This window comes from Molothrus aeneus, chromosome 18 (assembly GCF_037042795.1).
Source record: "Molothrus aeneus isolate 106 chromosome 18, BPBGC_Maene_1.0, whole genome shotgun sequence".
Taxonomy (NCBI): domain Eukaryota; kingdom Metazoa; phylum Chordata; class Aves; order Passeriformes; family Icteridae; genus Molothrus; species Molothrus aeneus.
In genome coordinates this window covers 9,670,673-9,682,269 of record NC_089663.1, presented here as the reverse complement: position 1 = coordinate 9,682,269, position 11,597 = coordinate 9,670,673, and the positions used below count along the sequence as shown (strand labels likewise).

At 63.7% G+C, this 11,597-nt stretch overlaps 2 protein-coding genes across 2 annotated transcripts; both read left to right on the top strand.

Moving 5' to 3' along the window:
- Positions 1 to 828: 828 nt before the first annotated feature.
- CRYBB3 (crystallin beta B3) lies at positions 829 to 4,708 on the top strand. Its single transcript, XM_066562117.1, has 6 exons — positions 829 to 1,019; positions 1,687 to 1,766; positions 3,132 to 3,250; positions 3,329 to 3,461; positions 3,539 to 3,681; positions 4,501 to 4,708. Exons 2-6 carry the CDS (start codon positions 1,692 to 1,694, stop codon positions 4,664 to 4,666), a joined length of 636 nt encoding a protein of 211 aa, XP_066418214.1. The 5' UTR covers positions 829 to 1,019; positions 1,687 to 1,691; the 3' UTR covers positions 4,667 to 4,708.
- Positions 4,709 to 7,747: 3,039 nt separating this feature from the next.
- On the top strand, positions 7,748 to 10,275 carry CRYBB2 (crystallin beta B2). Its single transcript, XM_066562118.1, has 5 exons — positions 7,748 to 7,801; positions 8,473 to 8,591; positions 9,233 to 9,365; positions 9,865 to 10,007; positions 10,107 to 10,275. Exons 1-5 carry the CDS (start codon positions 7,748 to 7,750, stop codon positions 10,273 to 10,275), a joined length of 618 nt encoding a protein of 205 aa, XP_066418215.1.
- The last annotated feature ends 1,322 nt before the right edge of the window (positions 10,276 to 11,597 follow it).

The following is an 11,597-nucleotide window of genomic DNA, read 5'->3' as shown; positions in this document are numbered from 1 at the left end:
GGTGTGTTTGTAGGTTGGGATTCAGCTCGTTTGGTTGAAGGTAAATCAGCTGCAGAGGGTGCAATAGGTGCAGAGCTTCCCACAAAGCAATGGGTGCAGAGTTTTCTGGACAGGGAAGGCTGGAGGTGGGAGCAGATCCTGCCAGTGGGAGAGGAGTGCCAGGAGCTGGGGCTGTTTATTGCAGAGGCTCCTGAGGAACCTGGATGTCCCACCTTGCATGGAGCCCTCACAAATGGGGCCATTTTACCCGATTTTTGCTTCGTGCTGCTCTCAGTTTCCAGGCTAAAACTTTCCCAGGGGGTGTTTTGTAGGTTGGGATTCAGCTCAGCCCTCCCGAGGTGTGTTTGTAGGTTGGGATTCAGCTCAGCCCTCCCGAGGTGTGTTTGTAGGTTGGGATTCAGCTCAGCCCTCCCCAGGTGTGTTTGTAGGTTGGGGTTCAGCTTGGTTGGTTGGTTGAAGGTAAATCAGCTGGGCAGGATGTGGTGGGTGCAGAGCTTCCCACAAAGCTGCTCCTGGATAAGGGAGGCTGGAGATCCTGGCAGTGGGAAAGGGCTGCTAGGAGCTGGGGCTGTTGATTGCTTTGGGGTGCACAGAGGCTCCTGAGGAACCTGGGTGTCCCACCTTGCGCGGAGCCCTCACGACTGGGGCCGTTTTGCCCGGTTTTTGCTTCGTGCTGCGCTCCGTTTCCAGGCTAAACCCTCCCTGGCGAACTGCTGATGGCAGAGTTTTCCAGAGAAGCTGGCAAGAAGCAGCGTGAACGTGCTGATGTGAGTTTGGCCGCTAATCTGCTGTAAACCGAGCGGCCCGTGTGCGAGGGATGGCCGGGAGAGATCGGGGTGGCGTTTCCATGGCCCGCCCGCGCTCCCCGCGCTATTGAGCCGGGATCTCATGGCTGGAATTCCGTGGACGCAGCTGCTGCATCAGCGCCCGCCCGGCGAATTCTGCTGCTCTGGTCAGAAGCAACCCCATAAATAGCGGGGCCGCCCGCGCCGCCCGGCACAGCGGAACCACACGGACAGGTTAGCACTGCTGGGACTGCAAAGGGGCCTCCACAAAGAGTTGGTGTTGTCTGAGTCTGAGTCAGACGCACGGGGTTTGGCGAGAAGTGAAGCTGCAGGGTTTGATTCAGGATGTTATCAAGCTCCTTTATTCGTCTCTTAAGCCCCTTGTTGGCGTGGCGTGTTCCAATGTTGGAGCAGAGTTTCATGGATGTTCCTGGAGAGTGAAGAGGGGGCTCTCACTGCCATCCCCTCCCCGGCCAAGGCAGCACAGCAGCTCCAGCTGCCGGGCTTGGTGTCCCCTGGGATGCTGGAGCAAGGGAGAGGTGTCAGGTTTATGTTGTGGGGAAAGATGTCAGCAGCTGGAAGCTGAGAAATTCCTGCTGGGGACAAAGGCGGGGCTGTGAGATGGGAGTTCAGTGGCAACTGGGTGAGCTGCCCTGGGCAGAGGGCTCTGTGTCCCTTGGGATGTGGCTCAGTCCAGTCCTTTGGGTGCCTGGGTGAGGATTTGTGTGCAGGAGGGAGAGGAGGATGGATAACAGAGCTTGGACATCCCTGGGGATTTATGCACTGGGGTCTGTGCTAACCCCTGCTGCCTGTTCTGTGCCAGCTTCATCCTCTGTGTTTCATTATCAGCTGTAAATCCTGGTCCCTCCCGCCTTAACCTCCTGCAATTTGGGTTTTCCAGGCACAATGACCGAGCAGCAAAGTCCCCCCGAGCAGATGGCGACTGGGGAGGGTGCTGGCGAGCGAGGTGGCACCTACAAGGTATACTGGGCTATACTGGGCTATACTGGGGACAACTGGATGTTGGGTGGAGCTATGGGATGCCAGGCTGGAACCAGTGCTGGGGACAGGAGTGGCCTCCAGCTCTCCCACAGCAGCAGTGGGTGGTGGCCCTGCTCTGGTGTTGAGCCTGGGGAGCTGCAGGCTGGGAAGCAGCTGGGGCTGGGGATCTGCTGCTGCTGCCTGCAGTAGGGACACTGCTCCCTGCCTGCGTGGCTGCCAAGGACATTGGCTGGCCAGGCTGCTGTGCAGCTGCCCCGGGGTTTAATCCAGGAGATGAAGCATCCCCACACAGCAGGATCAGCTGTGGGCCCAGGCACTGAAACTCCCCAGGTGTATTTGTAGGTTGGGGTTCAGCTCAGCCCTCCCCAGGTGTGTTTGTAGGTAGGGATTCAGCTCAGCCCTCCCCAGGTGTGTTTGTAGGTAGGGATTCAGCTCAGCCCTCCCCAGGTGTGTTTGCAGGTTGGGGTTCAGCTCATAGGTTGGTTGAAGGTAAATCAGCTGGGCAGGATGTGGTGGGTGCAGAGCTTCCCACAAAGCTGCTCCTGGATAAGGGAAGGCTGGAGGTGGGAGCAGATCCTGCCAGTGGGAGAGGAGTGCCAGGAGCTGGGGCTGTTGATTGCTTTGGGGTGCACAGAGGCTCCTGAGGAAGCTGGGTGTCACCTCTGTCCCTTGAGCCCCCCATTATGTGATGTGTGTAGGAGGCTCTGCCCTCGTCCCAGACTCAGGTGTTGCAGCTGGGACCCCTTTGGGGCAGTGACAGGGGGTGCCTGGTCACCCCACTGACCCAACTGGTCCCTGAATGGTGCTGGGCACCCTGGCCCTGCCCCATGCCATGCTCTGGCCACTGGGATTGGCTCCAGCCCATCCTGCAGCTCAGCTGAGAGCAGGGCAGCCTGGGGAGGCACTGGGGTCTCTGCACCTGGCAGGGCTCAGAAGGAAACACTGAACAAAGAGCTCGTGCCAGGCCAGGGCAAGGGGATGGTTGGATCTGGAGGGAGCAGTGAAAAGGAAATGATAATGAGCAATGACCAGGCTGGGGGTAGGAGAGGCAGCCCATGCCTCAGGAATTCTCTTAGCAGCCCAAACCTTTCAAGTTTCCAGTGCTGTGTTTGAGCTGTTTTTCAGCCTGTCATGGACAGAATTCCAGCTTGTGCTGGAACACACACGCTTGGCTGGAGCTCTGTCAGAGGCACTGGCAGGACCCAGCTCTGCCGGGCAAGGAGTGACATTGGCACAGGATGGCCGGGATGGAGGGACACTGCCAGAGCCCTTTGATCACTGCTGCCCCCATTTCCTAGGGTGTTCCCCCGCTGTGGTGGCTGACAGGGTCTCTCCCCACCTTAGATTACAATCTACGAGCTGGAGAATTTCCAGGGGAAAAGATGTGAGCTGACAGAGGAGCTGCCCAACATCACCGAGAAGGAGATGGAGAAGGTGGGCTCCATCCAGGTGGAGTCTGGCCCGTAAGTCTGGGGTGGGGAAGGTGGAGCAGCTCCGGGGGGTGGCAGGGAGAGCACCCCCCTGACCCTGGGCTCCTGCAGGTGGCTGGGCTTCGAGCGCCAGGCCTATGCTGGGGAGCAGTTCGTGCTGGAGAAGGGCGACTACCCCCGCTGGGACTCGTGGTCCAACAGCCACAGCAGCGACAGCCTGATGTCCATCCGGCCCCTCCAGATTGTGAGTGGGGCTGTGCTGGGGTGGCCACAGTGCTGGGGACCACCAGGGGACAGCCCCTGAGCCGCCCTTTCCCCCAGGACAGCGCTGACCACAAGATCCACCTGTTTGAGAACGCGGGCTACACCGGGCGCAAGATGGAGATCGTGGATGACGACGTGCCCAGCCTGTGGGCCCACGGCTTCCAGGACCGGGTGGCCAGCGTCAAGGCCCTGAATGGAACGTAAGGAGGGGCACACAGGGGGCACCCCAACAGCTTCCTGCCCCTGGCACTGTGGTTGGTCTCCCCAGGGTGGTGGCAGGGGCCATGGTTCTGCTCCCATGGTGCTGCTCGTGCCCATCGTGTCCCTTGTCCCCTCCCTGCTGCCACCTTTTCCCTGGCCCACAAGGAGTAACAGGCACCATGGCAATGTCGCTGGGGCTGGATGATGGCTCCCTGCCCTAACCCACCACCCGAGCTGTGGTGCCTTCTCCATGAACTCTCCATCCCCTCCTGGCACACAGCATTTCCCACCTGGGCACTGCAGCCTGTGCTGTGGCACTTGGTGACACAGGAGTGGCCTTGGGCAGCATCACCTGGCTGTGGCAGGCAGGGATGGGGACACTGGGATGGGAGCACTGGGATGGGGGCACTAGGATGGGGACAGGGGCACTGGGATGGGGATGGGGACACTGGGATGGGGATGGGGACACTGGGATGGGGACACTGGGATGGGGGCATGGGGATGGGGACACTGGGATGGGGATGGGAGCGCTGAGACAGGGACGGGGATGAGGACACTGGGACGGGGATGAGGACACTGGGACGGGAGCACTGAGACGGGGATAGGGATGGGGACACTGGAATGGGGACACTGGGATGGGGATGGGGACACTGGGACAGAGATGGGGACACTGGGACAGAGATGGGGACACTGAGACAGGGATGGAGACACTGGGACAGGGATGGGGGCACTGGGACAGGGATGGGGACGCTGCCCCTGCTCTGGGGGCTGTGTGGGTGTGGGGTGGGCACTGCTGAGCACTGCCCTGATCCCCACAGGTGGGTGGGCTACGAGTACCCCGGGTACCGGGGCCGCCAGCACGTCTTTGAGAAGGGCGAGTACCGGCACTGGAACGAGTGGGACGCCAACCAGCCCCTGATCCAGTCTGTGCGCCGCGTGCGGGACCAGCAGTGGCACCAGCGGGGCTCCTTCGAGAACAGCTGAGGGGGCCCGAGCCCGCCGGGGCCGCTCCAGGGCTCCCCCCGCTGCTGCTGCCGTGACCGTGGTGTTCTCTTTGTGCAAAAACCTCAATAAAGCTCTGAGCTGGAGCCTGCCGGGGCCTGCCTGGTCCTGGGGCTGAGGGAGGGGATGGGGATGGGGACGGGGATGGGGATGGGGATGGGGCCGGGGCCGTGCCCAGCAAACCCCGCACAGGGCAGAGCGGGGAGTGCCAGTGTTTGCAGTGTTACATAAAGGCTGCAGCTTTCCTAAAACAACCCCCGGTGCTGCCGTGTCAGGGTTTTTCCAGCACCTCTGTCCCTTTTCACAGCGTCTCCTGCCCGCTCCCAGGGCTGCTGGCCAGTCCCAGGGCAGGGAGGGCGCCGGGGGGGATGTGGAGTTGCCATCCCTGGGTGGTGCCAGGCCCTGTGCTCATCCCGTGGTGGGATGGCTGTGCCCAACCTCAGCGTCCTGCAGGGGCTCCAGCCTGTCCCCAAGGAAGTTTCCCACACTCCTGGGGTGGTTTCTCCCACGGGAATGAGCTCTGCCATGGGGGGGCTGTCCTAGGGGCAGAGATGGGGGGTTCAGGGGTGCCACAGGGTGCTGGTGGGACACTGAGCTGCCCTGGCACTGCCCTTCCCCAGGGGCCACGCTTGGGGACGCACTGGGCTGGAGAGGAGATGGGAGATGAGCTTGAGTCCCCCTGAGGGCTTTGTGCAGGTCCCTGAGCAACCTCCCAGGAGCTTTTCCCTTTGGAGAGGGGTTGGTGGCTGTGGAAGGCAAGGGCCTGGCCCCCAGAGGCAGAGGCTGCTTCCAGAACAGTCCCTGGGGCTGCCACAGCCAGGGCTGGGGTGAGCTAAACCAGCCCAGCCAAGGGAGGGGATCACTGGGGCCGTGCTGAGCTGCTGAGGGGATGGGATGTGGCTGCAGGGCTGCACTGGGACCTGGGACAGATCCATGAGGGTCCAGGGCTCAGGATTGACTGAATGGATTAAGCCAGGAGATGGGGAGGGCAGTGCTGGGTCCATCTGTGGGGCTGCAGCAGGAGACATAGGCAAGAAAGGAGGACTCCAGGGCTGGGAATGCTGGAAACTCTGGATCACACCCTGGCCTGTCCATGGCCTGATGGGTTCCTTGCAGAGCTGCAAGGTCACCTTGGCCCCTCTGGCCCTGGAGACTCCATCACCTGGAGCTGGGGCAGCTGCAGAGCCCAGGGATTGGCCCCACACACGTCACTGCCAGGGTGGGCTCTGGTGACAACACCCTGGGGGTGACTCTGTGCAGCCATCCTGGGCTAGGCCATGGGGCAGGGGTGACCCTGGGGGGCTGCAGCCCCTCCCCTGCCGTGGGACCCTCGGGAGGTGCTGTGTGGGGCAGGTGTGGGGTCTGTTCATGCTGGGTGACACTTGCTGGGGTGAAAGGGGGGACCCAGCTCCTCTGTGGGGTGAAGGGGGCTGTGGGTGCTGCACAGCAGCAGTGTCCCCTCTCTGTGAAGCCTCCTTTGCTGCAGCCCCCAGCCCCGTGCAGCCCCTGGCTCAGCTGCTGGGACAATGCCAGCACAGGGGGCTTGCGCTGCTGCCCTCACCCCCAGCCCTGTGCTGCCCATCCAGCCACGTCCCACGGGGACGTGTGAGCCCTTTGTGACCTCAGCTTTGTCCTGGAGTCACCGAGGGACCCCTGGGGTGCTTCTCCTTCTCCCAAAGGAGCCCAACACCCAAGCCTGAGCTGCCCCACTGCAGGTGATGGAGTATCCAGGGCCAGAGGGGCCAAGGTGACCCCGCAGCTTTGCAAGGCAGAGCAGCCCCAGCCCCTGCCTGTCCCCGGCGCCCCGGGCCGGTGTCGGGAAGGGGCTCCCGCGGTGCCCCCGGTGCTGGCACAGCCCCGGGCCGCTGCAGACGGGCAGAGCCAGACGCTGCCCAGCGCTTTGGGGCGTTTTATCTCGCATGGAAAGAGCCGAGCTCAGCAGCCCCGCTGGCGGCTGCCGGGCTGGCGGGGGGATCAGGGCCCTGGCCCCGGAGCGGGGCTGGCGGGGCTTTGTTGGCCCGGCCCGCCCCGGCTCTTGGCACGCGTTCGGCTGATGCTTGCAAAGTCCAAATCTCCTCGCCACCAAGCCGACAAAGCGGGTGACTCGAATGTGACAGGTAATGAAATAACTCGGGCTTGGTGCTCGGGCAGACAAAGGCTGCGGCGGATCAGCTGACCCTGGTTTTCATTGGGGTTTAATCCAGCATTCTCGCTTTGAATCGGGCTTTAACTATTTTGTAAATAGTTTTGGCACCTCTCTGCTGCGGCTCGGTATAAATTCCACCTCCCGGCCCCGGCCCGTCACTGGCTCAAGCGGGTACTGGTATAACTGGTAAGACTTTGCTATTTATTGTCCTCTCTTTTGCCGTAGCCTCCTGCCGACCCCCGGGGCCGGGATCCCTTCCCGGTGCCCAAGCCAGGGACAGCCCCGTCCCCGCAGCCCAAAGCAGGGCATCCCACCCGGCCACGGCTCCAGTTCTTTGTGTCAGGAATGAGTTTTCACCCGATTTGGAGCTGCTCAGATACTGAGGGTCCCTCTGGGCTTGAGGACGGGGCTCCTTCCCGGGAGTGGCAGTGCCAGGCTGGGGCAGGAGGGCTCGGCACAGGCTCCTGGGGCTGGGGCTGGCTCTGGGGTGCTTCTCTCCATCACCCCTTCCAGCACACACCTGCGACCAGGACGCCCATCTGGGCAGGGACAGCCGGGAATGCTCGGCCACAGGGCCTGGGCTCCACTGGGAATGATTTAGGAATTGCCTGGGCTCACAGTTCCCTGTGCTGGAGACCCCGGGCAGGTCCCAAGGAGCATTGCCTGTGCTCTGGGCCTGGGGACGTTTGGGGTGCTGAGCAGCCCTCAGCAGAGTTTGTCCCTGGCATCCCCAGGCTGAGCCCATCCTGCTGCAAGCCCTGGTCCCACCACCTTCTTCCCTGGGCAAGCTGCAGGGTAAGGATGGGGGGGATGGACACAGGGCTCTGAGCAGGGTCCCCAGCGTGTCCTCACAGGGCATTTAACAGATTTTAACCTGCTGAGCTTCCCTCCCAAGGCAGCAGACACCCCAGCTGATGATGGCTTCCGAGCACCAAATGCCAGCCTCCAAGCAGCAGCAAGCCAGCTCCAAGGTCAGTGGGACACTGCCCAGCCCTGCGGGGGGACCAGGGCACCCTCAGCCTCTCCGGGTGCCCAAATCATACCCGGAGGCACTGCTGGGAGCAGCTGGTGCCAAGCACGGCCGGCAGTGCTGCTGAGCCCTTGCAGCAGCACCCGGGGATGGGGACTGGGAATTTTTTGGCGTCCCGCAGCCTCGGGGCAGGTGGAACACCTGGGAACAGATCAAGTGCTGATCTCCCACCACCGCTGCAGAAACAATAGATCTGTCCCCAGCGCCGCTGATCCCTGAGATCTGTGCTGGGCTGGTGGCCCCGGTGCTGTCCCCGAGCTGTCCCCGGGTGTCTGGGTCGCCGTGTCCCTCTGGTGGCTGCGGTGCTCCAGCCACAGCCCGAGCCCCTGAGCTGTTTGCTGCCCGCTGTGAGCGTGGCCATCCTTCGGCCAGGGGCACCGGGGCACTGGGACAGAGCTGTCAGGGCCTCCTGGGCACCCGTGAGTGAGACCTGCATCCTCAGGGGGATGGCTTGCACCTGCAGGCTCCTTAAAAGCCTCTGGGGTGCAGTTTTGGGAGAGGGAGAGGTCTGGGCTGCTGCAGATGTGCTGCCCAGTGGTGGGGACAGCGTGTGGCCCCCATAGCGGTGGCAGGAGCAGGTGACAGCCGTGCTGAGGTGCTGCTCCCTTCCAGATTGCCATCTTCGAGCAGGAGAACTTCCAGGGCCGCTGCCATGAGCTCAGCGGGGCCTGCCCCAACCTGAAGGAAGCCGGCGTGGACAAAGTGGGCTCCATCCTGGTGCACTCCGGACCGTACGTGAGGGCCCTGGGGGGAGGGAGGGAGGGGCTGGCGAGGAGGGGTCTCCCCGCTGCCACACCCGCATTGCAGCGCGGATTTCCCGCGGCCATCGCCGCCGAGCCGCTCGCCCAGCCCGCCCCAGAGAGTGCCCGGTGCCGGCAGGTGAGCGGGGGGACCCAGAGGATGGCACTGTCACCTGGACAGGAGAGTGGAGGGGTGCGGGTATGGGTGTGGGCAGAGACCACAGCATTACCCCCAGTTTGGTTTCCCTCCCTCTGGGCGCAGGGACAGGTGAGACTGGGACCTGTTTGTGCCCTCTCCCCACCTGCTGGCCCCGTGGGTGCTCTCCGGGCAAGGGAGAGCCCTGAAAAACCCCTGGAGAGTTCCCAGTGCTGCTCCCAGAACCACGGGGCAGCTGGTGGGAGCACAACCGCAGTTGGGACATTCGGGTGATCCCGCGAGTGCCCAAGGATGGGCGGCCACCACAGCGGGAAGCCCTGAGATGCCACTGCTGGCCGGAGGCACCGCAGCCCCGCCTGGCACCTCCCTGGCATCTCTCCCGTCCCGGCAGGGAGAAGGGGGCACGGCTGGGGCTCGGCCCGGCCTATCCCCGCTCCTCTGCCCCCTCTAAAGCGTGTCCCCTGCTCTCTTCCAGCTGGGTGGGCTACGAGCAGGCAAGCTGCAAAGGGGAGCAGTTTGTGTTTGAGAAGGGGGAGTACCCCCGCTGGGACTCCTGGACCAACAGCCGGAGAAGCGACAGCATCACTTCCCTGAGACCCATCAAAGTGGTGAGAGCACCCAGACAGCCACTACCCACCCGCCAGACCAAGGTCTGCAGCCAGAAGTCTTCCCCAGCCTTCCCCCGCCCTCCCCAGCCCCGCGGGCGGAGGGGCACCCCCTCCTGCCACCCTCGCCCCAGCCCTCGGGGCCCGGGGAGCCGTGGGGGGGTCGGAGGGGGCGCGGGGACGGGGGCGGTGGCAGGTGACCCCAGAGCCGAGGACGTCTGCTGGTAAGTCTGGCAGTGCCCGCAGGCAGCGGCTCTGTGAGCCCGACGGATGGATGGATGGATGGATGGATGGATGGATGGATGGATGGATGGATGGATGGATGGATGGATGGATGGATGGATGGATGGATGGATGGATGGATGGACGGAGGGATGCGGAGCACCCCCGGCACGGTGCCCGCCCTGGCCTCGGGTTCCCCACAGCCCTGGGCTCTGCCCCCCCTGCTCAGCCCCGCGGGGCCGGCGGCGGCTGAGCCCCGTCTCTGCTCTCCCGGCTGCAGGACAGCCAGGAGCACAAGATCGTGCTGTACGAAAACCCCAGCTTCACCGGCAAGAAGATCGAAATCATAGACGACGATGTGCCCAGCTTCCACGCACACGGCTACCAGGAGAAGGTCTCGTCCGTGCGGGTGCAGAGCGGAACGTGAGTACCGGGGCCGGCGGGGGCGGTGCCCGAGCATCCCCGCGGGCGATGCTTGGGGCGCGTGTGTTGTACGACCCCTCTCCTCGTTTGCCTTGCCAGGTGGGTGGGATACCAGTACCCTGGCTACCGGGGCTACCAGTACCTGTTTGAAAAGGGGGACTACAAGGACAGCTCAGACTTCGGCGCTCAGCACCCCCAGATCCAGTCGGTCAGGCGCATCCGGGACATGCAGTGGCACCAGCGCGGTGCCTACCACCCCACCAACTAAAGCCCCCGGCCCGTGCCGGGGCGCGGGGAGCGGAGCAAGCGTTCCCCCGGCCGCCGCTGTGCCCCCGCGGCCTCGCCTCCCGCCTCCCCCCGTGTGATGCCCGCGCTGCCGAAGCAACTCAATAAAGCTTGGAGTTTCAAAGTCCCAGCTCTGCCCTTTGATCCGCGGCGTGCGGAGGGACCCCGCTGGCGGGATGGGATGCCCGCCCTGCCCTCCCGTGCTCCTGGCTGGGGAGGGGGCCAGGATGCTCTCGGTGCCACCCAGCGCCGGTGCCATCGGTGCTGGCGGGTCACCCGAGTGTCCGGGTGAGGGAGGTGACCTGGGGGCTCTGGGGCTCAGCCCTGTCCCGGGTGACATCCTGCTGCGGGGACAAAGGTGTCCCCCGAGCACCGGGGCAGGTGCCACAGATGCCGGGGAGCCTCGGGAAGGAATTTCCCTCTCGGTCGGGGCACTTCCAAGGCGAATAATGGCACTCGTTAATAGGCTCTGAAAGCTCTAATTAGTAACAACGCTTTAATTTAGCAGTCACGGTGCTAGAGGATGCCTTTGTCATGTCATAAACCGGGCAAAGGAAGCGGGGGAGCGCAGCCGCACCTGCGTGGCCGGGGCTCCGTGCGGTGACAGAGGCGGTGACAGAGGCGGTGGCGCTCGGTCCCCTCCGGCAGCGGGACGTGGCCGTGGCAGCCGCTCAGTATCACTGCGGCTGTGTGGGCACAGGTGAGGGGCACCTGACGGGGCACCCCGGGCACCCCGCGGCTCCTGGCGCTCTCCCGGCCCTGCAGGGACCCTCCTGGCTGCGGGGTTTGGGTGTGAATCTCGGCAAACCCGGGATGCTCAGGGAGTCAGGGATGCACAGCATCCTACTCGTCAGCTCCTGCACCCATCCTCTCAGAGTGGGAGGGTTTGCCCCCGAATCCTCCGTGTTCCAGAGGCTTTTCCCGGAGGAAAAGCTGAGCCCCAGGGGAACCCCCCGGCCGGCACAGCCCAGCCCAAGGGCAGTGGCCAGCCCGAGCCATCGCTCGCCACACGCTGCTGTGAAATGCCAGCTCCTCGGCGAGGCTGTGCGGAAAGATGCGCCTTTCCCTCCCCAGGGAGGATTCAGGATCATCCCAGACCCGAAGGTTTTAGTGAAAAATGGGATTTTAGAGGTAGCAGCGGCGGTGCTCAGTGCGTGCCGGGAGGGAAACGGCGGCTGCTGGGGGGCAAAGTGCTGAAAGAGCAGCGGGGTGGGGAGCAGAGACCCCAAATCACGGAGCCAGAGATTCCCGGCCGTGGAACCCTGGAATGATTTGGGTTGGAAGGGAATTTAAAGCTCATCTCGT

Excerpts from the sequence above, each read along its gene's own strand:
- CRYBB3 (XM_066562117.1), top strand. The coding sequence starts at position 1,692 with ATGACCGAGCAGCAAAGTCCCCCCGAGCAGATGGCGACTGGGGAGGGT. Across the intron at positions 1,767-3,131 it reads AGCGAGGTGGCACCTACAAG|ATTACAATCTACGAGCTGGA; the intron begins GTATACTGGGCT and ends TCCCCACCTTAG. Across the intron at positions 3,251-3,328 it reads ATCCAGGTGGAGTCTGGCCC|GTGGCTGGGCTTCGAGCGCC; the intron begins GTAAGTCTGGGG and ends GGGCTCCTGCAG.
- CRYBB2 (XM_066562118.1), top strand. The coding sequence starts at position 7,748 with ATGGCTTCCGAGCACCAAATGCCAGCCTCCAAGCAGCAGCAAGCCAGC. Across the intron at positions 8,592-9,232 it reads ATCCTGGTGCACTCCGGACC|CTGGGTGGGCTACGAGCAGG; the intron begins GTACGTGAGGGC and ends GCTCTCTTCCAG. Across the intron at positions 10,008-10,106 it reads GTGCGGGTGCAGAGCGGAAC|GTGGGTGGGATACCAGTACC; the intron begins GTGAGTACCGGG and ends TTGCCTTGCCAG.